At 45.9% G+C, this 26,705-nt stretch overlaps 1 protein-coding gene across 2 annotated transcripts in view; it reads left to right on the top strand.

Annotated features, from left to right (window-relative positions):
* tkfc (triokinase/FMN cyclase) overlaps positions 1-26,705 on the top strand; it is a 178,062-nt gene that overhangs the window by 3,123 nt on the left and 148,234 nt on the right. Inside the window, exons 2-3 of one of the 2 annotated variants that reach the window (XM_070899421.1) lie at positions 6,301-6,490; positions 11,339-11,449. In XM_070899421.1, coding sequence (XP_070755522.1) covers positions 6,301-6,490; positions 11,339-11,449 — 301 coding nt within the window. The remainder of the gene's footprint in view (positions 1-6,300; positions 6,491-11,338; positions 11,450-26,705) is intronic. The other variant, XM_070899422.1, reaches the window with a different exon arrangement.

The raw sequence follows: 26,705 nt of genomic DNA, 5'->3' as shown, positions 1-26,705 counted from the left end.
ATCCAGAAGATGGCAACTCTGACAGTACAGCACTCCCTCAGCGTATGAACGGAAGTGCTAGCCTAGATTATGTGGTCAAGTCTCATTAGATGCAAGGGGCCACTAGGGCTGATATCTATTCCCTGGCCAAGTACTGCAGAATGTGTCTTGACTGGTAGATCTTGAAGGAATTGTTCCATAGTGCACTCCTAATCAATATTTCCATTATTTTACTTTTTTTGGCCATATCCAACATGGTTACAAGATTAGAGCAGAGTCTGGGGCTGGTCTAGGTTATGGACTGTACGCTCAGAGAAACCTTCCTTTTCTCTCAAGTTTTTTACCTATGCTCCCACCTCTTGCCATTCATTATTTGGGTTTGCCAATCTGGTTTCTGCCCACCCACTGTTCAAAGTCACAAATTACATCCTCTGTGACTGGGGCTTCTTAACTCTCATTCTTTTTGAACTCATAAGTTGCATGTCTGATATCAAGACTTGGAACAACCAAGATTCCAGCTGAATGTTGGCAAAGTTGAAGTCATCCTGTTTGTTTCTGTTTACGCCTCCAAGCCTCTGGCTTTGAATCCATCAACCTTCCCAGCTGCTATCTTAGGCTGAGTCAGGGTGCATGCAGAATTTTAGCATCCTGCTCGATCTTGAGCCAGTTTCCTCCTGCACATCCACTTTGCTACCAAATTTGCTTTCTTCCAATTCTACAACACTTCTGACTTTATCTCTCTGCTTCAGATTGGTTCAGTGGTAACAATTTTGCCTTTTCAGTCAGAAGGTTGTGTTCAAGCCTGGTTATAGGACTCAAGCACATAATCCTGGCTGACATTTCAGTGCAGTACTAAGGGAATGCTGCTTTTTGGATGAAGAACTAAAGCGAGGCTCCATTTGTTGTATATGCATGCCTGTTTACTGTGTGAATGTACCCTTACACTGTACACATCTTACCTGTACACCAGAGAGTGCTGCTGCTGGAGACCTAAGGGTTACCTGCACACTACAGGTAACCCAGTATAAAAAGGAGCTCACAGCTTATTGTCTGCACTTGGGCTGCAAAGAAAGGGAACAAAGAAATGGCAGACCAATTGAACAAGTACTTTGGTTCAGTATTCACTAAGGAGGACACAAACAACCTTCCGGATATAAAAGGGGTCAGAGGGTCTAGTAAGGAGGAGGAACTGAGGGAAATCCTTATTAGTCGGGAAATTGTGTTGGGGAAATTGATGGGATTGAAGGCCGATAAATCCCCAGGGCCTGATGGACTGCATCCCAGAGTACTTAAGGAGGTGGCCTTGGAAATAGCGGATGCATTGACAGTCATTTTCCAACATTCCATTGACTCTGCATCAGTTCCTATCGAGTGGAGGGCAACCCCACTTTTTAAAAAAGGAGGAAGAGAGAAAACAGGGAATTATAGACCGGTCAGCCTGACCTCAGTAGTGGGTAAAATGATGGAATCAATTATTAAGGATGTCATAGCAGCGCATTTGGAAAGAGGTGACATGATAGGTCCAAGTCAGCATCTTCTGGAATTTTTTGAGGATGTTTCCAGTAGAGTGGACAAGGGAGAACCAGTTGATGTGGTATATTTGGACTTTCAGAAGGCTTTCGACAGGTCCCACACAAGAGATTAATGTGCAAAGTTAAAGCACATGGGATTGGGGGTAGTGTGCTGACATGGATTGAGAACTGGTTGTCAGACAGGAAGCAAAGAGTAGGAGTAAATGGGTACTTTTCAGAATGGCAGGCAGTGACTAGTGGGGTACCGCTGTTGATTACTGGATTCTTTTCCCTCAATCTGGTTCAGTGAAATCACTGAGTCGAATACCGATTGTGCTTTAAACAAAGCAAGCTTTTATTTAAAAAGCAAATCCCGATCGGGGACCTTATCAGACAGAAGGAATGCAACTCTGATAGATCGCACCCACTTCCTACGGACAAAGTGACGTTACATTGTAAAGGCACGACAGTTATACATTTTCGGAAAAAGATAAGATACAATATGAGTGACATCCTAGTTCAGCCTATCCTCTTTGATCCCTCTTTCCCTTTGTCCACTCATAAGCTGATCTAAGAATGGTCTGATTTTACACAAAGGCCCATTATTCTCTTACTGTTAATGTTTCAGGTTAGCAATGTGAGTTAGTACGGCCTTGAGGTTTTTTTGCAAGCTGTGGGGTTTTTTTTAAACTGTGTTACTATTGTAACATTTTGCAGTCTCGAGTCTGAGATGTCATGGCTATTCCTCCATGAATTCTTTGTTCAATTTCACTGTCTCTATATTTTCCCACATTCTCAACTTCAATGTCTCTATACATTTTTAAACATTCACACCGAAAGGTTCTGTGCTGGGGCCCCAGCTGTTTACACTGTACATTAATGATTTAGACGAGGGGATTAAATGTAGTATGTCCAAATTTGCGGATGACACTAAGTTGGGTGGCAGTGTGAGCTGTGAGGAGGATGCTATGAGGCTGCAGAGTGACTTGGATAGGTTAGGTGAGTGGGCAAATGCATGGCAGATGAAGTTATCCACTTTGGTGGCAAAAACAGAGAGACAGACTATTATCTGAATGGTGACAGATTAGGAAAAGGGGAGGTGCAACGAGACCTGGGTGTCATGATACACCAGTCATTGAAGGTTGGCCTGCAGGTACAGCAGGCGGTTAAGAAAGCAAATGGCATGTTGGCCTTCATAGCGAGGGGATTTGAGTACAGGGGCAGGGAGATGTTGCTACATTTGTACAGGGCCTTGGTGAGGCCACACCTGGAGTATTGTGTACAGTTTTGGTCTCCTAATTTGAGGAAGGACATTCTTACTATTGAGGGAGTGCAGCGAAGGTTCACCAGACTGATTCCCGGGATGGCGGGACTGACCTATCAAGAAAGACTGGATCAACTGGGCTTGTATTCACTGGAGTTGAGAAGAATGAGAGGGGACCTCATAGAAACGTTTAAAATTCTGATGGGTTCAGACAGGTTAGATGCGGGAAGAAGGTTCCCAATGTTGGGGAAGTCCAGAACCAGGGTTCACAGTCTAAGGATAAGGGGTAAGCCATTTAGGACCGAGATGAGGAGAAACTTCTTCACCCAGAGAGTGGTGAACCAGTGGAATTCTCTACCACAGAAAGTTGTTGAGGCCATTTCACTAAATATATTCAAAAAGGAGTCAGATGAAGTCCTTACTACTAGGGGGATCAAGGGGTATGGCGAGAAAGCAGGAATGGGGTACTGAAGTTGCATGTTCAGCCATGAACTCATTGAATGGCGATGCAGGCTAGAAGGGCCGAATGGCCTACTCTTGCACCTATTTTCTATGTTTTCAATGACTACAGGTCTATACAGTTTAAGTATCATACCCTGCCTCGTGGAGTCATTACGAAAGGTGTCTACAAAAACTACAACTGGTGACGAGAATAGGAGGTCAGAAACCATACGCTCAGCATGTCGAATCTCAGCATCTTTCAGCAATTTACCAATGGGGAAGGTTGGGATGCATTTGTAGAAAGATTGGAACATTTAAGGAGACTGGCTGCACTGTGCGACTTTGGCGACCACCTAAATGAAGCATTAAGGTACTCTAAACCGACGAGAGCAGTGCACCGCATGGATACTTCTAAGGGCAGAAATGCTAACCTGAGTCCTGCAATCCTGAGTCCGCCACATGGGGCAAACTGGATGGCCCCGTGCTGGTGCTGTGGAGGAAGCCACAGGGCCCACCAGTGCCGCCACAAAGACTATGCATGTAAAGAGAAAGGGCACCTTCAAAGGATGTGCAGAAAAAGCTGTACTCACCGCGTCTCTGATGAGTTGGCTGATCACCGGGGCTCCGACACAGATGAAGATGAAGTTGCTCAACCCCTGGGAGAAGAGTATGGAAAAAGTTTTCCGTGGGCGATGAAAGTAGATGTCGACGGAATCCCAGTTTCTATGGAAAGCGACACGGGCGAGCCAGTCTGCGATGAGCCAAGCGACCTTTGAAGAACTTTGGATGAATTCAGCCAATCGACTACAATGTCATCCTGTCCAAGTGAAGCTGCTCCCAGGCCTCCGGGCTCCAGCAATCGACCTCGAACATGGACCCATCACTGCATCCGGAGGTTCCACTGTCCACTTCGACTGCGAGGCGACGACTCCACAGCACCCCGGCGAAATCTCCAGGACCGAGGATCAAAACTCCACTTTCTGGGCCGAGGCAGCACTCCAAAAGAGGAACATCGACGAAAGAAATGGATTCCCGATGTCCAGGATCGAACCTGTGGAAGAAAAGAGCACCACAGCCTACCTGCAGGAGAGCCATAAGATGATTCCAGCACCACGAGGAGCAGAACCTAAAATCAAAATGGCCATGGCCATACCACGAGGAGCAGCATTGGAGCATCACGTGACACCGAGCGGCCAATCAGATTTGAAGGCTCCCTTAAAGGAGACCGGTAACCAAAGAAATTTAAAGGGGAAGTTTCAACTATTTGAGTACAAGAACTTTAAAGCTAAAAATGCAATTGAAGTGTCCAAGTATGAAAATGTATGCAATGTAACCATGAATTGTGATGCTGGCATAACTACTGTGACTGATGAGATGAATACAGGTGTCAGTAAGGTTAAAAACAAATTTATTAATCTTAACAATAATGATAGAGAATGTGAAATGCCTAATGTAACCATGTCTGTTGAAACCAGGATACCGAGAAGTTATGCAAATGATTGAACGTACAATGCAGGCTCGACTATGTGTGATCAGAGCCAAGGTGTCATGTATACTGGTAGGACACTGCCAAAGGACATTGGGTCATACAGAGATCATGCTGATGACAATGGAATCCCCCTGTGGGAGACCCCCAGGTCTAGCAGGCTTCCTGACCATGTAGCCTGGATCTTTGGAACGGATGTGATGCCCCATGCAGGACACACACACCCAGTGGGAGCACACCCATTACAGGGACAGTGGTCAATGGACAGCCCAGCCACCACCAATGGCAACCTGCGCCAGACCAGCCTTACAAACCCTGGCCACCAGGGCCAACACCAGGAGCGTGAGGCCAATACCCTCCAGCTTCCCTGGCAAACCCTGGGATGGCCTGACCCTCTTCCCAATTGGTGGACAAGGAACCCACCCAGTCCTGTGGCCCTGCCCACCACCCCACAACTACCCAGATCACTGCTGCCGTGGTTAACCCCCCGAGGGATCCCACAACAGTGACACCCACTTGGTCTGTGAGTGAGGGAGGGGAAACGTATGAGGCCAGCCTCAAGCACAGGGGTCACACTTGGCAACCACACAATCCTCACCACAACCTCCCATAGCCCACCACTGATCACTTCTCCTGGTCATGACAATAAGGATATGTAAAATGCTTAGGGGGGAGTGTTGTTGTATATGCATGCCTATTTACTGTGTGATGTCTGTAACACTGTTATGCAACACTGAATGTACCCTTACACTGTACACACCTTACCTGTACACCAGAGGGTGCTGCTGCTGGAGATCTAAGGTAACCCAGTATAAAAAGGAGCTCACAGCTTGTTGTCCGCACTCGAGGAGCTACAAATAAAGGACTACAGGTCTACACAGTTTAAGTATCATACCTACCTTGTAGAGTCATTACTAAAGGTGCCTACATACACTACACCATCTATCTGTTTAGGTTGACGTAAAAGGTCTCATGGTGCTATTTGATAAAGAGCAGGGAGTTCTATTGGCATCCAAGACAACGTTCTTCACAACCAAAACCACTAAAAACAGATGATTTGATCATGTGACTACTGGCTGTTTGTGTGAGATATGCTGTGTACAATTTAACATTTCTTTATATAATAACAGTGACAACACTTCAAAAACAGTTATTAGTTATGAAGTGCTTTGGATGAAGCACACTATTTAAATGCTAGCTCTTTATTTCAAAATAGTACGTTTCTAGTTAAAAATGTGGCTATTGTACAGTAAAAATACATAAAGGCTGCATAGAGGTGATATACTAAAATAAAAACAATATTTGGGGATAAAATAGGAGGTTTTTAATTAATTTTCTTCATGATGTAGGTGGTACATAAGCCAGAAGCCAAACAGGATAGGAGGCTGACTGAGTTGCTGATATAGCAGGACACATGGCTCTGATTGGATCTTATTTAAAGGGGCAAAGTCTCAAAACATGATTTTCCCCATGGACCACCAGGCTGCATCTATAACTGAACAAAAAAATAATGTTTTGTTGTTGGAGAGAATTGTGAACCACAAAACACCGATTGAATGGATTGGAAAACTCATGTTCATTCTGTTTGAGAGAAGTACTAATTTATGTTTTTGCTGCAGCCTTCAAAGAAACTGATAAACAATGTGGACAATTGTGTGGATGATGCATTGCAAGGGCTCGTGGCCTGCCATGTAGGAATGCAGCTACTAGAGGGACATCGAATAGTAATCAGATCTGACCTGAAGAACATCAAAGGCAAAGTGGCTTTGCTGTCTGGAGGTGGATCTGGACATGAGCCTGCTCATGCAGGTAACAATGCTCAAGCCTTGATTTTAGTGGATCTCTTTGACAGATTTTGAACCCTTTCTTTGGCTAATCATAGATCAGGATGCTGTTAGAACACACTGTGTCTGGTTGGTTCAGTTAGTAATACTTTCACCACTGAGTCAGAAGGTTTCGGCTTCAACCTCCCACTCCAAGTCTTAAACATTAAGAGACTGCTGCTTTATTAAAGGTACCACTTTCAACATGAGATGTTAAACTAATGCCTCGTCTGCATATTCAGATGCACATCAAAAATCCCTTGATTGAGTTTTTTGATGAGGTAACAGGAGGGTGGATGTCGGCAGTGCAGTTGATGTTGTGGATATGGACTTTCAAAAGGCATTTAATAAAGTACCACATATTAGAGTTGCTAGCAAAATTGAAGCCCGTGAGATGAAAGGGGCAGTAGCAGCATGGATACAAATTTGGCTAAGGGACAGAAAACAGAGTTGTGGTGGATGGCTGTTTATCAGACTGTGGGGAGGTATAATACAGTGGTGTTCCCTAAGGTTCAGTACTAGGACCACTTCTGTTTTTGATATACATTAATGACTTAGACTTGGGGTGTACTGGGCACAATTTTGAAATTTGCAGATGACACGAAACTTGGGAATGGAGTAAACAATGTGGACTATAGTAATAGACTTGAAGTGGACAGGCTGGTGGAACGGGCGGACACATGGCAGGTGAAATTCAACGCAGAAAAGTGTGAGGTGGTACATTTTGGTTGGAAGAATGAGGAGAGACAATACAATCTAAATAGTACAGTTTTAAAGGGGGTGCAAGAACAGAGGGACCTGAGGGTGTTTGTGCATAAATCTTTGAAGGTGTCGGGTGTTAACAAAGGATAAAATAAAGCGTGAGAGACCCTGGGCTTTCTAAACAGAGGCATTGAGTGCAAAAGCCAGGAAGTTGTACTAAACCTAGAAAAGCTATTGAAAAAAAAGTCCAATAGCATTTTGGGTTTTAGGAATAGAAGCATAATACAGAAGAGTGAAGAGATTTTTTACATGCTAATGGTGAGGCCACAGTTAGCATATTGTGTGTAGTTTTGCGCAATCCATAATAGAAAAGATTTTAAAGCCATAGAGAGCATATAGTCTCGATTCACTAGGTACTTGGGATGAGAAACTATTGCTATAAGGAGAGACTTGAGATATTGGAAATTGTTTCACAGAAGTAAAAAAAAAGATTTAATCAATGGTTGAAGCGAATAGTATCAATGCATTTAAGGGGAGGCTGGACAAGCATATGAGGAAAAGGGACTAGAGGGTAATGCTGAAAGATTTAGATCAGAAAAGACGGGAGGAGGCTCGAGTGGAGCATAAACGCCGGCAGGACTGGTTGGGCTGAATGCCTGTTTCTGTGCCGTATATCCTATGTAATCCTATGTTTTTTAAATTATGGAAAGATTATTTATTTTGGTTGGGGAGCTAGTAACAAGGGGTCATCGGTTTAAAATTATAATTGAAAATGAGGAGAGAGCTCAAGAGAAATTTCTTCATAGGGAGAATTGTTGGAGCATGCAATGCTCTGTTACAGGAAGTAGTTGGGACATGGAAAATTGGATAAATAATTGAAACAAAGGCAAATACAGGGCAGTGGGATTAGTTTTGGAATGGTGTAGCAAAGGCTCAAAAAGCTGAATGCCTGCCTTCTGTGTTGAAAACCTATAAGGTTTAATGGACAGGATGTGGGTGGCAAAGTTGGTGCTCATGTAGAGTGCAAGGCAAGCAGAGCCTTGGAGAATGTGAGTTTGGAGGTAATCAAAGCACAGATAAGGGATCAATCATCAGCGGTAGCCATAAGGTTATGGCATAGGTAGGCAATGTTTTAGAAGTTAAAGTAAGCGGTTTTGGCGATGGATAGGTAATGGGGCTTGAAGCTCAGCTTAGCATCGAGTAGGGCATACAGATTGTTTACTCTAAACAAGTTGATGGATAGAGGGATGGAGTCAGGGCAAGGGTTTGGATTTTTTGATAAGAGCTGAACAAGGTGACTTCAGTGTTTTTGTTCAGCTGGCGCAAATTATGGCTTATCCATGATTTTATAAGATAATTTGATGTTACAGTGGTGATCTTAGGGTTGAGGATGGTACGGAGAGGTAGAGCTGGTTGTCAGCATATATGTGGAAGCTGATTCTGGCCTATGGATAATATCACCGAGGGCCAACATGTAAATGAGTAAAAGGAAGGACCCAAGAATGAGAGGAAATGTCAGATCTACTGGCTACATTGTTGAAACTAAATGAAGGCAGTGTTCAGAGTTGGAGCCTGGAATAGAGGCAGTGGAGGAGGGTAGCGTACTGAAAAGCACACGGAAATGTGAACACATATACATGCAGCAGTAGAGATTTCAATAGAAATTGCTGGTAGCTCAGTTGATAAATGCACCTTCTGATGTCATACACCAATGAAGAAAAGTAGCAAAAGCTAATCGACGGCTGCAAAAAAAGCTGACACAGCCTGAGAAAACTTAACAACTTAAACAGTCTTGAATATTGGCCTATGACATGTAGTTACTCTGAAAATGCATTATGGCATGGCCTTGTCATAGCTTAAACTGGCAAGTATACCCAACAATCCATTTCTTGTATGGCAGAAGATTATGGCAAAATTGCAGGGATTTTCCTTATTTCTTGCATAAAAATTGAGATTATTATTGATTTGTATCAATTCTGTCTGATACTACATCTGGCAGAGAAGCACTACTGGCGCAGATTCATGACCTAATCTTTCTTATCTGGAAAGAGGAGATTATGCCAGGAGATCTGAGAGACGCTGTAATCGTGACCATCTTCAAGAAAGGTGACATGTCCGATTGCGGTAACTACAGAGGAATCTCCCTGCTGTTGACCACCAGGAAAGTCATCGCAAGAATCCTCCTCAATCGCCTTCTCCCCGTGGCTGAAGAGCTCCTCCCAGAGTCGTAATGCGGATTACGCCCACTAAGGGGCACAATGGACATGATCTTCACCGCGCGACAGATGCAAGAGAAATGCAGGGAACAGCACCAACCCTTGTACATGGTCTTCTTTGACCTCACAAAAGCCTTTGACACTGTCAACCGTGAGGGACTATGGAGGGTCCTCCTCAGATTCGGCTGCCCTCAAAAATTTATCACCATCCTCCGCCTGCTCCACGATGACATGCAAGCCATGATCCTGACCAACGGATCCATCACAGACCCATTCCACGTTCGGACCGGGGTCAAGCAAGGCTGTGTCATCGCACCAAGGCTCTTCTCGATCTTCCTTGCTGCAATGCTCCATCTCACCCTCAGCAAGCTCCCCACTGGAGTGGAGCTAAATTACAGGACAAACGGGAATCTGTTCAACCTCTGCCGCCTCCAGTCCATATCCAAGGTCATCCCATCCTCCGTCATTGAATTACAGTACGCAGACGACGCCTGCGACTGCGCACACTTGGAAGCCGAACTCCAAGCCATCGTCAACACCTTCATTGAGATGTACGAGAGCATGGGCTTCACACTAAACATCTGGAGGGCAAAGGTCCTCTACCAACCTGCCCCCACCACACAGCACTGTCCCCCGGTTATCAAAATCTACGCGATGCCTTGGATGATGTGGACCATTTTCCATACCTCGGGAGCTTACTGTCAACAAGGGCAGACATCAATGACGAGGTCCAACACTGCCTTCAGTGTGCCAGTACAACCTTCGGTCGCCTGAGGAAGAGAGTGTTTGAAGACCAGGATGTCAAACCCGGCACCAAGCTTATGGTCTACAGAGCAGTGGTGATACCCGCCCTCCTATATGGCTCAGAGACATGAACTATGCATAGCGTGCACCTCAAAATACTGGCAAAATACTTCCAACGTTGCCTCCGCAAGATTCTGCAAATCCATTGGCAGGATAGGCGCACCAACGTCTGTTCTCGCTCAGGCCAACATCCCCGGCATCGAAGCAGTGATCACGTTCGATCAGCTGCTAGTTGGGCTACATCGTCCGCATGTCTGACACGAGACTCCCAAAACAAACGCTCTACTCTGAACTCCGACACGACAAGCAGAGGAAATGCTTCAAGTACACCCTCAAAGCCTCCTTGATAAAGTGCAACCTCCCCACCGACACCTGGGAATCCCTGGCCCAAGACCACCCAAAGTGGAGGAAAAACATCCGGGAAGGCACTGGAGGAAAAGCATCAGGGAAGGCGCTGAACACCTCGCGTCTCTTCGCCGACAGCAAGCCGAAGCCAAGTGTCGACAGCGGAAGGAACGCTTGGCAAACCAGGCACACCAACCTCCCATTCCTCCAACCACCGTCTGCCCCACCTGTGACACTGGACTCTTCAGTCACCTGAGAACTCATTTTTAGTGTGGAAGCAAGTCATTCTTGACTTCGAGAGACTGCCTATGATGATGACATCTGATAAACTGTTTTTAACAATCGTATAAACAGTTTTAAGTGCCAAGGAGGTACTCTTAAAACCTTATCCCCCATATACGCTACACCCTGTTTTCTCTCTCCCTGCTATTCCCCCACCACTACCTCATTCTACACCCTGTCCCAGTTTATTCTGCTACTTTTTTACCCTCAGGGTGTTGGGTAAGGAACGGGATGAGGTCAGAATGTGATGCCTCCCATGTGCAAGGATAACTTGCTGATACTTATCTTTTAGGCTCACATGTGAAGAATTAACACTTGTGAAATGTATTGGGGACTGCTGATATACATGAAGGCATACCCCCAACAAGAGTTGGCATCTTCAGGATGAAAGGAGAGAAAATAGAAGAAAAAAAGAAATACATTCACGTTTCTTCTTGTATCCAGATTGTTACGGGCTTTCTAAAATTCCTTTTTTCTCATTTCAGGATATGTTGGAGCAGGAATGTTGTCTGGTGCCATTGCAGGGGACGTCTTCACTTCTCCGCCAACTGGAAGTATTTCAGCAGCGATCCGAACTATGGACAGAGCAGGAGCAGGTATGACCTTATGGAAAATGTAGACCTACATAACAGAGTCCGAACCCTGAGAAGCCCTGTTGGGGGATGCCATTTCACATGAGCAGATTGCAGTTATGCAAAATAAAATTCTATGAGCTAGAAATTCATTTTTTTGGTGAAAGCGGTATTTTTTCGCCAAAATACAGCTTTCACTGCGCTACAGCTATGAGGCCTAAAATGTGGGCTTCAATTTGCGTAGCAGTAAAAATCGGTGTTGCACGAGGATTCATGGCGCAAACCGCAAATTTACTGCAACTTTACACCGAGGCCTATACCGATGCGAGAGGCCAAAAATAAATAATCACATAACATTCACAAGACACTTAACTAACGAATCGCTGCAAAAGAACTCAAAGATATAAACTTTAACTTACTTTTTTGCCTTTAAGTCTTCATACTTACCACTACATCAAGGGCTGCAACTCAGCTTTTTACCTACCTTTTTTTTCGTCCTAAATATGGGTGCGCTGTGAGCCAAATTTTTGGTGAAAGCGATATTTCGAGTCTTGCACGGTGGCCATCCACTCCCAAGCGGTACTTAAAAACCACTGCCCCAAGACTTCTCCGAATTTCCCGCCGCACCGTTTTTTGCCAAAACGGAAAAATATCACAAAAGAAACGGGCGCAGGATTGGCAAATTTTTAGCCCAACACAAGGCAAATTTTCCAGTTGCCATGGTGCCTGGCAGCACGGTGGAACTGATGATTAGGAGCTGGAACATTGGGTGGAGATCACTGCCATTTAATACGAGATGATCCATTGATTTCCAGACAACCTTTTCGCCTTAAATACTATAATACATTTAAATTAAGCATAATGCAGTGTGTCCATCTCCTGTTTTGCACTGTGCACTCCATTTGCCCATCCAGAGTGTGCGTAAAGGATGCTCCAGTTGCAGTGGAGCTCTTAAAGAAAATAGGGATTTTTAGCCAGTTTTTTATTTCCAGTTTTGAAGCATGCTTTTAGTACTGACTTTTATTAATATTCTTTTTAATGAAACTTTTAAATAGTTATTTCAGAATATAGGAACAGGAGTAGGCTATTCAGCCCCTCGAGCCTGTTCCCCATTCAATTAGATTATGTCTGATCTGTATTTTAACCCCCATCTATTCACCTTGTTTCCATAACTCTTAATACCCCTGCCTAACAAAAATCTATTAATCTCAGTTTTGAAATTTTCAACTGACCTAGTCTCAACAACTTTTTGGGAAGAAAGTTTTAGATTTCTACTTCCATTTGTGTGACGAAATGATTTCTATCACTCTTGAACGACCTACCTCTAATTTTAAGGTTATGGGGCTAGATTTTACACTTTTGTGCAGATCGCCCAAAAATGGGCAGTATTTCCGGCGTGGGTGGTAAAAATGGGTTTTCAGATCGCCGGCTTTTCGCCCATTCTCAAAGCCCCTAATCTCCATTTTTTAAATTGGGCGTTAGCGAGCGATATGAAATGGGCGTTAGCGTTAAATGTCTCTGACCTTCTCCCGCAAAGTGTCGCCGTCCTTAGCAACAGCATGGCAACGCTCGATTCCCGTGATTCAGGAGGTCAAGGGTCATCATGACATGCGCAGAAGAGAAGACAGAGAGAGAGGGAGCTGAGAGGGATTGAAGGCATGTGTGGGTGTGGTGTGGCTGCTTTGGGAGGAAGGAGGGAGAGTTTAGAGCTTTAGAGCAAATAGGGAAACAAAAATTAGCTGTTACCAGCCAGATATTTGCCCGAATTTGGCCTATAATGGAGGGAGAGGAGAAAGCGTCACAGCATGCTGTGGAGACTGAGGCTGGCGAGTGCAGTGAGCTGGGAGAGGAGCACACTGGAGGGCGCAAAAGAGCGAGGAGGTTCTCAGACAAGGCAAATGCCTCCCTCCTGCAGGAGATCGAGTCACGCTGGGGTGATTTGACCCAGGGAGGGCATGGGAAGCCCACCCCAAAGGCCTACCAGAAGATATGGGCCGAGATAGCAGAGGTAGTCTTGTCGGCGACCAACGAGGTACGTGAGAGCAACCGATGCCGCAAACGATGGAACAACCTTGTAGGATCCGCAAGAGTAAGTATTACATTTATTTATATGTACTAATGTATTCATATAATTTGATTTGTAACAGTCATGAGTGACTATCAGCAGATGTGAGGTCTTTCACTTTTACCGGGAATGTTGTCCTCAAAGTCTGCGGTCATGGTGCACGTCTTTAGGTAAAGAATGATAATTATCATAATAATCATGATTACTTCTGTCGGTTATGTATTGTATCTGTCTCTGCGACAGTACCTAGCAATGATATCACACAATGATCTCATGCCATGTTATCCTGTCACCTTTTACAGAAGAAGCTCTCGACGATGAGGTCCGTGCAGAGGCGAACGGGTGGGGGCCACCAGTCCCCAGCAACATCACTGAGACGGAGGAGTGGGTGCTTGCACTCGTAGGGAAGTACACCCTGACAGTCACGCAAGCATCTGCAGACCCTGAAGTGAAGCGACGTGAGTAAAGTTTACACCATTGCGTGATGTAAAGTCAATAGATACCACACCCACTCATATCCGAACAATCATATATGATCGATGATTTCTAAAATTGTCATAGAAATAATGCTGGCCTAATGAAAATCATTGCAATGCAGAATGTGTTGATGGTCATGAAATGTGATGTCTGTGATGATCTTGATAGTGGTGATGCTTTTGTCGTGCATATGCTGTGTGTAGCGCTGGAATCACCTCGTGACCCTAGCACCCCCTTCTCCTCTAATAACCTCATTTGTGTTTTGCAGCTCAGCCAGCAGCGCGGCCCCAGGCAAGACCACAAAGGCCAGAAGATGGGGGTGCGGGCCGGACTCGCCGGTTGATCCTATGTCTGCTGAGGAGCTCCAATTGTCGCCCGTGAATCCGCTGTGTCTGTTCTCAATGGATGAGAGTGCGGACTTCGAGGAACCTGCATCGCCACGCTCCAGAAGCCATTCCACGCTAAGGCCATCTAGTGCTCCTCCGGTCATTCCCGCCTCCACTCTGGAGGTACCGGCCTCAAGCACCTCGCCACAGGGCACCCCATTTGTCCCCATGACGGCGCTGATCCCGCGGAGGTTTCATGGACACGGCAGGTCTGGTCCACAAGCGCGACATGAAAGTGGAGAGATGGTGCAGTTGTCCAGGAGGACTGCAAACATTGGTGACCAGCTCCTCGATGCATTGGGGGGCATAATCCCCAAAGCTGGCCACCATGACTGAGTACGTTCCGCGGATGGCGGAGGCCCTGGAGGTAATAGCCAGGAACACTGCTGGCACAGGCCTTCTACTGGCCCCAGAGCGCGGCACTCCACCCCTAGGTTCCGCACCACCCTGCGAACAACAGATGAGAGGCAGGACCAAGATCCTGCTTCTGGATCAGAGAATGTTCCCCCCTTGGCACCCCCTGCTCCCGTACCCATGCATCCACCGCCTCTGCCTTCATCCCCCTACAATGAGGCACCACCTCAGGAGCTCTTCAGCCATGCAGCGTGAAGCGAGGAGGGGAAGGGGTAGAGGTGGGGAGAAGAAGGGAGGGGGGAAAGAAAGTGAGGTGCATGTCCGCAGGTGATGGCGGTGTTATAATCTCCATCTGGGTGTATGCAATTTGTTGTATGGGGGGGGAGGGAATCACCTTCCTGCTTTGCATTTGTATTCTGTGTTGCTGGACATGTTGACCATTTGCTTGATTTCAATGGTGGGAAAAGTGGGGTGTGGTCGGAGGTGGAGTATTTTTGCCCGTGATACATATGATTTCAGACCAATGTTGGTATAAATTTTTTTATTGATTATAACCTTGTTGCGCATTGTCTCAGCTCGACCGTTACACACTGGTGATTCCTTAACATGAAAGGGTTAACTAAAACAACTTCAATCAACGTAAATTTTAACTGGCACCAAGGTGATGGCCACCATTGATGTCTGAGCTGCACACACACAGCAGTGTGTTAGCGTTGTCATTCACAGCAACGTTCTTTCAGGCAAATTGTTCAGATATCAACTTCTCATGTAAGAGTCTTGTAGCTACGTAGCCACCACGAACCCTTTCCTGCGGTTTGGAGGGGTGCGTGGGCACGATTGCATAGCCAGCCTGATTGTCCGGCCTTAGGTCAGCGTCAACTTCCATGTCCTCCTCTTCCTCTCTCTTCTGAGGTGGAGCATCAGCCCCTTCTGGCAATTCTTGGCCCTTTTGAGAGCCAGGTTGTGCAGCAAGGAGCACACGACCACGAATTTAGCTACTTGCTCAGAGTTGTATTATAGCTCCCCTCCTGAGTGGTCCGGGCAACTGAAGCGCAGTTAAACACAGTTATTGTTTTCTGGACCACATTGCATGTGTCTCTGTGGCTCTGGTTGTATCGCTTCTCGGCCTCGGTGTGGGTGCAGCGCAGGGGGGTCATCAGCCAGGTGGCTGGGCCATATCGGTTATCACCCAGCATCCAGCATTGTCCTTGTGGCTGACTCTTAAACATATCCGAGACAGCGCTCTCACGCAGGATGTAAGCCTCATCGAAGTTGCCCTGACATTATGATCTGGTTGTGGTCGACATCTAGTTGGTCCTTTAGGGAGTGAAATCCTTTTTTGTTACGAAAAAGCTCTGGGTCCTGAGAAGTTGCTTGCATGGCAATATGAGTGCAGTGAATCGCTCCCTGCACCCTGGGGAACTTAGCAATGCAGTAGAATGCTCCAGCCCCGTCATTTTGAGCCCCCGTGGTCATGAGGAAGCTGATAAGGTCCATCCTTCACGTGTACAAAGCCTCCGTGACCTTACTAATGCAGCGATGGGTGGCATAGTGAGACAGAGGGGAAATATTGACCGCGGAGGCCCTAAAGGAACCGGATGCGTAGAAAGACAGTGCCGCGGTGACCTTGACCTCGACCGACACTGAGGTCCTGATGGCAGGCTGTATATTGTGGCCTGATGAGCTCACATATTTCATTGATCACCACTTTGTGGAAGCACAGTCTCTGAAGGCAGGTGTGGTCGGACACGTCGACGTAAGACCTCTTTTCCCTGTTAGTGCGGGGTGTGTATGCTCTGGACCGTCTCCTCATTCTTGCACTTCTTAAATTGGGCACATAATGATGTGCATCAGACATTGAGCCATTTGCACTCTGCAGCATCTGCATATTAATCGATGCAGGCTGAGAAATGGCTGGCCCCATTGCAACGAAAGTATAATAGCGATTGATCAGAAGCAATAATTTCCTCACTAAAATACACCTTCAGTAAAGCTCCCAAGAGTCCAGAGTCTGAAAATATGTCTGTTGAGATGGCCACTTCACTTGAGAAGAACTCCTGAATCAATCCAAACTCGTCCGAAGTTGAAGTAGCCTTTTGAATGAAGCGACCTGCAATTTTAAAAATGGCGCCCACACCGTTGTGATTCGTTCTGAACAGTTGCACTTTTTCTGAGCGGTGTTTTGGGCAAGCGATATTGTGGGTGAGATGTGTGCAAGGTGGTGAAAGTGACGCTGGGTGATCTCCTAAGTGTTAGTTTTGGCAATTGTGATCTTTACGACAAAAAAAAGTGGGTGGGTGGTATTATTGAATCTCGGCGTTAATTACGTGCGAAAACTAATGCTGGGCGATATTATGGCCGTTGATTTCGCCCATTCTGATGATTTCACCCAAAAAAAGTGGTGGGTGGTATTTTTTCCCGCCGTTCCGCTCATGGGGAAAGTAACACTTGGCGATAAGTGTCCGAAAAATGGGCGTCAGTTTCCATTTTGTGGCTAAATGGGCGATATCTGACCGTTATACATCATTTCAGTGGTAAAATGGACGTTAAGTGGACGTTATGCATGCAAAAAAAAGTGGAAAATCTAGCCCCATGATCCCTTGTTCTGGACTCTCCCACCAGAGGAAATAGTTTCTCTCTATCTACCCTATTAACTCCTTTAATCATCTCAAACACCTCAATTGGATCATCCACTAATCTTCTATATTCAATGGATTACAAACCTAGTCTATGCAAACTGTACCCTTTTATCTCTGGTATAATTCTGGTGAATTGCACTGTACCCCTTCCAAGGCCAATATATCCTTCCTGGGGTGAGGTGCCCACAACTGAATTTAGTTCTCCAGATGGGGTCCGAGCAGAGCTCGACAGCTGTAACATAATTTCTACACCATTGTAGTCCAGCCCTCCTGAGATAAAGGCCAACATTCCATTAGCCTTTTTAATTATTTTTTGTTCCTGTCCACTAGCTTTTAGAGATTTCTGTACTTTCTGACCCCTAAATCTCTTTGCTCATCCACACTTTCCAGCTTCTTGCCATTTAGAAAATAATGTAATCTATCTTAAGTCCAAGGTGGGAGATCTTTAAAAAAGGAGGGAGAGAGAAAGCAGGGAATTATAGACCGGTCAGCCTGACCTCAGTAGTGGGTAAAATGATGGAATCAATTATTAAGGATGTCATAGCAGCGCATTTGGAAAATGGTGACATGATAGGTCCAAGTCAGCATGGATTTGTGAAAGGGAGATCATGCTTGACAAATCTTCTGGAATTTTTTGAGGATGTTTCCAATAAAGTGGACAAAGGAGTACCAGTTGATGTGGTATATTTGGACTTTCAGAAGGCTTTCGACAAGGTCCCACACAGGAGATTAATGTGCAAAGTTAAAGCACATGGGATTGGGGGTAGTGTGCTGACGTGGATTGAGAACTGGTTGTCAGACAGGAAGCAAAGAGTAGGAGTAAATGGGTACTTTTCGGAATGGCAGGCAGTGACTAGTGGGGTACCGCAGGGTTCTGTGCTGGGGCCCCAGCTGTTTACATTGTACATTAATGATTTAGACGAGGGGATTAAATGTAGTATCTCCAAATTTGCGGATGACACTAAGTTGGGTGGCAGTGTGAGCTGCGAGGAGGATGCTATGAGGCTGCAGAGTGACTTGGATAGGTTAGGTGAGTGGGCAAATGCGTGGCAGATGAAGTATAATGTGGATAAATGTGAGGTTATCCACTTTGGTGGTAAAAACAGAGAGACAGACTATTATCTGAATGGTGACAGATTAGGAAAAGGGAAGGTGCAAAGAAACCTGGGTGTCATGGTACATCAGTCATTGAAGGTTGGCATGCAGGTACAGCAGGCGGTTAAGAAAGCAAATGGCATGTTGGCCTTCATAGCGAGGGGATTTGAGTACAGGGGCAGGGAGGTGTTGCTACAGTTGTACAGGGCCTTGGTGAGGCCACACCTGGAGTATTGTGTACAGTTTTGGTCTCCTAACTTGAGGAAGGACATTCTTGCTATTGAGGGAGTGCAGCGAAGATTCACCAGACTGATTCCCGGGATGGTGGGACTGACCTATCAAGAAAGACTGGATCAACTGGGCTTGTATTCACTGGAGTTCAGAAGAGTGAGAAGGGACCTCATAGAAACGTTTAAAATTCTGACGGGTTTGGACAGGTTGGATGCAGGGAGAATGTTCCCAATGTTGGGGAAGTCCAGAACCAGGGGACACAGTCTAAGGATAAGGGGTAAGCCATTTAGAACCGAGATAAGGAGAAACTTCTTCACCCAGAGAGTGGTGAACCTGTGGAATTCTCTACCACAGAAAGTTGTTGAGGCCAATTCACTAAATATATTCAAAAGGGAGTTAGATGAAGTCCTTACTACTCGGGGGATCAAGGGGTATGGCGTGAAAGCAGGAATGGGGTACTGAAGTTTCATGTTCAGCCATGAACTCATTGAATGGCGGTGCAGGCTAGAAGGGCTGAATGGCCTGCTCCTGCACCTATTTTCTATGTTTCTATGTTTCTATCTCACACTTTCCAACATTTCCATCTGCCACTACTTTGCCTGCTCACTTATTCTATCAATGTTCCTTTGCAACTTTCTGCTCCCATCTACACTATTTGCTCTATCACCTAGTTTAGTGTCGTCAGCAGACATTAATATACCTTCATCCATGTCATTCATAAATATAATGAAAAGCTTCGGCCTCAGTACAGATCCCTCGGGGACACCACAAGGCAAATTCTGCCAATTTGAGTACATAGCCATTATCCCTAATCACTGTCTCCTACCTCCTAACCAATTCCATATCCAAGCCAATAGATTGCCTCCAATTCCGTGCACTCTCAGTTTTGTTCACGGTCTCTTTTGTGAAACGTGTCTGGCAGTCCATATAAATAACATCCATAGACACTCCCTAATCTACCATATTAGTTACCATCTTAAAAAAAATTCAACTATGCTCATTAGACATGATTTAACCGTTACAAATCCATGCTGGCTGTCTCTGACCAGCTCATATTTGTCCAAATGCTCGGTCACTCTGTCCCTAATAACAGATTCTAGTAACTTCCCCACAACTGACTTTAAGCTAATAGGCTTTTCGGCCTAGAAATTCGATTTGGCCAGAAAAAGGCTGGTTCCACCGCGGCCAGAGGTTAATAGCCACCCGTAAAAAGAGCGTAGGCAGGCACTGGTATTTTGGTGCTGCCTACTGATTTACATATGTGGAGCGTAGAATCTGTTGTAATATGCGTTCTTCCTGATGGTAACTTCAGCAGGACGTTAAAAGTTGTGTCTAAAGGATCGGTGCGGCATTCTCGGGCAATGTGCTTTTTCGGATCATTTGGTGACCGTTCTTGGATTTTGCTGGGTCAGGAGGTATCGTGTCTGCTGATGGCTCTTGATGGGTTGGTGCTCTGTCCGTTGTGGCACATTAGCAGGCATTTGTTTGTCCACGGCTCCTCTTACTTTCTCGGAAATTTGACTGGGTCTTGTGTGGGATCCACAAATGGATACCAGACAGTCTGGTACTCCCACCTTCCCTGGCTGCCATAGATCCACAGATGTTGCATGCAGATGTTGTGTGGAGATTTGTGTTCCACCATGATGCTGGAGATACACAGTCTTACAGTTAGCAGTGACAGTGCACTAGCCTGCATATCACATAGGGGATTCATGACCTGGTGAGTGACTCTTGAAGCACTGGTTCAGATCTGGAAGGACTGACTGGAAACACAATATAAAGGCCTAGAAATTGGGCTACTTACCGCCACGAGTTACCGCCGCAATCTTGGGAGGAAAAATAGCGACCACCACTCTAATGCCCTTCTCTGGTACGAGACACGCTGGCCGCCATTTTGGTAAGGGCCAAAACGCTGGCCCTGGAGATGCGAATATGGAGTGCATGACGTCACACGCCGACTTCATGTCATGTTTTGCAAACTTGGACCTTTGCGCTGAGTTTAGCGGTAGGTCCTAAGCTCGCTCTGAACAGCGAACATGCAGCAGATTAACAGATGCTGTCAGCACTTAAAGGGACACACAAATCTTACAGGTAAGTTTGCATTTAATCTTTTCGACTGGATTTTAAAAATATTTTATTGAAGTAGTGGCTTGCTACAATACATATTAGGAGGTTTTTTAAGTGTGCAGGGAGTGCTGCTGGACACTTGAAAGGTTTCTGATGGTGAAGAATGGCCTCTGAGAAGACAGAAAATGGTGGAAGAGCTCAGTAAGTCAGGCAGCAACCTTATTGAGAGAAACCAAGTTCACGTCTCAAGTCGAGATGCTGCCTGACCTACTGAGTATTTCCAGCATTTTATGCTTTTATATTAGAATTACAGCAAGTGCTCGCAGAGGGAAGAAGGCGGCTCAGAAGAAGAAGTCGGAGAAGAGAAGGAAGCAGAAGGAAGAATGCAACCCAGACAGCCCCTTTCTGACTGGGATAACCGAGATGTGATCATCCACCTGCGGTACCAGTGACCACAACCCCAATTCTTCTTTCAACATTAGTCCCACACCTTACCTTCCCTCTGTTACAGATCATCCCAACATCCTCTTGGCCACAATGCTGAAATAAAAGCCACCACAAAGCAAACTTTCCAGTTTAACTTTATACATCTATCCATCCAATATGACATCAAGAAATCAACTCATAACCCTAATGAATTCCCTTGATGACTGTCTTGTGTGTGCCTTTGCCTATCCTAGTGATGTCAAGCAGTGCTATCCTAGTGCCTGCAGCATGACCGCAAATAGCCTTGCTGGTCGACCCTCAGGAGCTGGTGGGTGAGAGTGTGAAGTTGCTAGCCACTCTATCTAAAAACCTCATAATTTTATACACCTCAATAAGGTTACCCTCAACCTCCCCTATTCCAAAGAAAACAAACCCAGCCTATCCAATCTTTCCTCATAGCTAAAATTCTCCAGTCCAGTCAACATCCTCGTAAATCTCCTTTGTACCCTCTCCCGTGCAATCACATCTTTTCTGTAATGTGACCAGAACTGCACGCATTCTGGCCTAACCAGTGTTTTATACAGTTCAAGCATAACCTCCCTGTTCTTGTATTCTGTATGCCTTCTTAACACCTTATCCACCTGTCCTGCTACCTTCAGGGATCTTTGGACATGCACTCCAAGGTCCCTTTGTTCCTCTATACTTCTCAGTGTAGTACCATTTAATGCGTATTCTCTTGCCTTGTTAGCCCTCCTTGCACTTCTCTGGATTGAATTCCATTTGCCACTGTTCTGCCCATCTGACCAGTTCCTGCAGTATACAGCTTTCTTCTTCATTACCAAACAGCCAATTTTAGTATCATCTGCAAACTTCTTAATCATACCCCCTACATTCAAGTCTAAATCATTGATATATACCACAAAAAGCAAGGAGCAATCCAGAGGCCTGTACTAATGATTTGGAGTCATAAGTTCAAATCCCACCAAGGCAACTGGGGAATTTAAATTCAGGTAATTAAATAAATCTGGAATAAAAAACTAATATCAATAATGGTAACCTTTAAACTATTGGATTGTCTAGTTCACTAATATCCTTTAAGGAAGGAAATCTACTGCCCTTATCTGGTCTGGCCCATATGTGACTCCAGACCCACAGAAATGTTGTTAACTCTAATTGGCCCTCTGAAATGGCTTAGCAAGCCACTCAGTTGTAACAAACAGCTACGAAAAACAATAATAAGAATAAAACTGGACAGACCACCCGGCATTGACCTCGGCACCGGGTTCGAACACGAAAGTGGCACACCCAGTCCAGTTGACCCTGCGAAGTCATCCTCACTCCTCACTAACATCTTGTGCCAAAATTGAGAGAGCTGTCACACAGACTAGTCAAGCAACTGTCTGACATAGTCATACTCATAGAATCTTACCTTTCAGCCAATGTCCCAGCCTCGTCAATCACCATCCCTGGATATATCCTGTCCCACCGGCTGGACAGACCCATCAGAGATGGCGGCACAGTGGTATCAGTCCGGAGGGAGTGGCCCTGGGAGTCCACAACATTGACTCTGGACCCCATGAAGTCTCATGACTTCAGATCAAGCATAGGCAAGGTGGTAATCCTACTGATTACCACCTATGCCGTCCCTCAGCTGATGAATCAGTACTCCTCCACATTGAACACCACTTGCAAGAGACACTAAGGATAGCAAAGGCACGGAAGGTACTCTGGGTATCCATCACCAAGCGTGGCTCGGTAGCACCACTACTGACCGAGCTGGCCATGTCCTGCAGGAGCTAGCTGCCAGACTGGACCTGCGGCAGGTGGTGAGAGAACCAACACGAGGGAAAAACCTACTTAACCTCACCAATCTACCTGTTGCAGATGTAACTGTCCGTGACAGCATTGGTAGCAGTGAACATGTCGTACAGACCCATCTTCACACTGAAGACAGCCTCCATCATGTGTGGCACTACCACCGTGCTAAATGGGCTAGATTCAGAACATATCTAGCAGCTCAAAGCTGGGCATCCATGAGGTTCTGTGGGCCATCAGCAGCAGCAGAATTGTATTCCACCACAATCTAACCTCATGGCCCGCATAGTTTTCACTTTACCATTACCATCAAGCCAGGGGACCAACCCAGGTCCAATGAGGAGTGGAGAAGAGCAGCACGAGGCGTACCTAAAAATGAGGTGCCATCCTGGGAAGGCTGCAACACAGGACTACACGCATGCTAAACAGCAAAAGCAGCTATAGACAGCTAAGCAACCCACAATCAACAGACCAAATCAAAGCTCTGCAGTCCTGCCACATCCAGTAGTGAATGGTGGTGGACAATTAAACAACTAAGGGGAGGAGGAGGCTCCAAGAATATCTGCATCCTCAATGATGACGGAGCCAAGCACAGAAATGCAAAAAATTCAAGGCTGAAGCGTTTGCAACTATCTTCAACCAGGAGTGCCGAGTGGATGATCCATATCAGCCTCCTCCTGAGGTTCCCGCCATCACAAAAGCCAGTCTTCAGTCAATTCGATTCACTCCACATAATATCAAGAAACGGCTGAGTCCACTGGATATAGATAAGGCTATGGGCCCCGACAACATCCCGGTTGCCGTGTGCAAGACTTGTGCTCCACAACTAGTCACGCCTCGAGCTAACCTGTTCCAATACAGCGACAACACGGGCATCTACCCGTCAATGTGGAAAACTGCTCAGGTAATGTCCTGTCCACAAAAAGCAGGACAAATCCAATCCGGCCAAATACTATCCATCAGTCTGCACTGAATCATCAGCAAATTGATGGAAGGTGTTGTCGATGCAGCAATAACCTGCTCATCGATACTCAGTTTGGGTTCCACCAGGACCACTTGGCTGCAGACCTCATTACCGCCTTGGTCAAAATATGGACGAAAAAGCTGAATTCCAGAGGTGAGGTGAGCATGACTGCCCTTGACATCAAGGCAGCACTTGACCGAGTGTGGCATCAAGGAGCCCTCGTAAAATTGAAGTCGGTGGGTATCGGGAAAAACTCCACGGGCTGGAGTCATACCTAGCATGAAGGAAGATGGCTGTGGTTGGTGGATGTCAATCATCTTAGCCCAAGACATTGCTGCAGGAGTTCTTCAGGACAGTGTCCTAGGCCCAACTATCTTCAGCTGCTTCATCAATGACCTTCCCTCCATCAGAAGGTCAAAAGTGGGGATGTTCGCTGATGATTGCAGTGTTCAGTTCCATTCAGAACTCCTCAGATAATGGAAAATGTTCATGCCTGCATGCAGCAAGACCTGGACAACATTCAGGCTTGGACTGATAAGTGACAAGTAACATTCACGTCACACAAGTGCCAGACAATCACTATCTCCAACAAGCGAGAGTCTAACTACCGGCCCTTGACATTCAACGGCATTACCATCGCCAAATCCCCCACTATCAACATCCTGGGGGGTCACCATTGAGCAGAAACTTAACTGGACCAGCCAAATAAATATTGTGCCCAGCCCACAAGAGCAGGTCAGAGGCTGTGTATTCTGCAGTGAGTTTCTCACCACCTGACTTCCCCAAAGCTTTTCCACCATTTATAAGGCACAAGTCAGGAGTGTGATGGAATACTCTCCACTTACCTGGATGAGTGCAGTTCCAACAACTGGCACCCCATCCACTACCTTAAAGATTCACTGCCTCCACCACTGGCGCACTGTGGCTGCCATGTGTACCATCTGTAAGATGCACTGCAGCAACTCGCCAAGGCTTCTTCGACAGCACCTCCAAAACCTGCGACCTCTATCACCGAGAAGGAAAAGGGCAGCTGGCGGATAGAACACCATCACCTGAAAGTTCCCCTCCAAGTTACTTGGAAATATACACTGTTCCTTGATTGTTGCTAGGTCAAAATCCTGGAACTTCATCCCTAACAGCATTGTGGGAGTACCTTCACAGAGTGCAACGGTTCGAAAAAGCGACCCACCACCATCTTCTCAAGGGCAGTTCGGGATGGGCTATAAATGCTGGCCTTGTCAGTGATGCTCAAGTCCCAGGAGCAAATTTAAAAAAAACATTGGCTGGGCAGGCTGTATTTCTTGGGAATGTGACATGAGGAAGGGACAAGGGTGAAATTGTGATGAGGAGAGGCCAGAAAGCAAGAAGTGCATGCCAGGAGGATAACATATGAGGATACTAACATGTTGTATCCTTTCAGTCCTGCCGCTGGCTAAGGGCTCAGCCATGCACGTGTCAAGAATGACCAGCATCGTCTCTTCCAAGGGGGTGAGGTAAAGCTGAGAATGGGAAGTGTGCCTCATATTTGGTACAGATTGTTGGTAGGTGAGTAATTGGGGTTGGGGGAGAGTCGTGCATTGAGCAATGTGTGTGGCTAGCGGTGCATTTGGTAGGAGATGGCTTTTGAAAATGCACTTATTGACCTTGACCATGGTCTGAGGTCATGAAGCATCTCTGGGCACTGGAACCAGGTCGTGGAAGCAACACTGCTGGCAGTGATGGCCTCGGTGATCTTGTCCCATATCCATTTTTCTGGTGGGCCTTCTGGTTCCTGTGGGTAGAGGGCACCTCTTGCAATGTTGACCCCCTGCTCAAAGCTGGAGGGCTGTGTGCGAGACCCTGGGTGCCGCCTCCCTGGCTTGTTGAGCCATTTGTGTTTGTACTGAAGCACTTTTCCCATTTTTTTTAGGTGTGGAAGACAATTCAACTTTAAGAGCTAACGACTCCCATTTGGGAATTCTTTCAATGTTTTTTTTTCAGCAGGTAGTTGAGCTCTTAAGGGCTAAAAACTGTCTATTTACAAATGTTTTTATTTTTTTTAATTTTAGAAGGCAGTTCCCCTTTAAGAACATAAGAAATAGGAACAGGGGTAGGCCATACAGCCCCTCGAGCCTGCTCCGCCATTTACTAAGATCATGGCTGATCTGATCATGGACTCAGCTCCACTTCTCCGCCCGCTCCCCATAACACCTTATCTCCTTATCGCTCAAGAAACTGTCTATTTCTGTATTAAGTTTATTCAATGTCCCAGCTTCCACAGCTCTCCGAGGCAGCAAATTCCACAGATTTGAGAGAAGAAATTCCTCCTCATCTCTGTTTTAAATGGGCGGCCCCTTATTCTAAGATCATGCCCTCTAGTTCTAGTCTCCCCCATCAGTGGAAACATCCTCTCCAAATCCATCTTGTCAAGCCCCCTCATAATCTTATACATTTTGATAAGATCACCTCACATTCTTCTGAACTCCAATGAGTATAGGCCCAACCTACTCAATCTTTCCTCATAAGTCAACTCCCTCATCCCAGAATCAACCTAGTGAACCTTCTCTGAACTGCCTCCAAAGAAAGTATATCCTTTCGTAAATATAGAAACCAAAACTGCACGCAGTATTCCAGGTGTGGACTCACCAATACCTTGTATAACGTATAACTGTAGCAACACTTCCCTGCTTTTATACTCCATCCCCTTTGCAATAAGACCAAGATCCCATTGACCTTCTTGATCACTTGCTGAAGCTGCACACTAGCCTTTTGTGTTTCATGC

Source organism: Pristiophorus japonicus, chromosome 14 (genome assembly GCF_044704955.1).
Source record: "Pristiophorus japonicus isolate sPriJap1 chromosome 14, sPriJap1.hap1, whole genome shotgun sequence".
Classification (NCBI taxonomy): domain Eukaryota; kingdom Metazoa; phylum Chordata; class Chondrichthyes; family Pristiophoridae; genus Pristiophorus; species Pristiophorus japonicus.
Note: the sequence above shows the minus strand (reverse complement) of the source record. Positions and strands in the feature narration are given on the sequence as shown.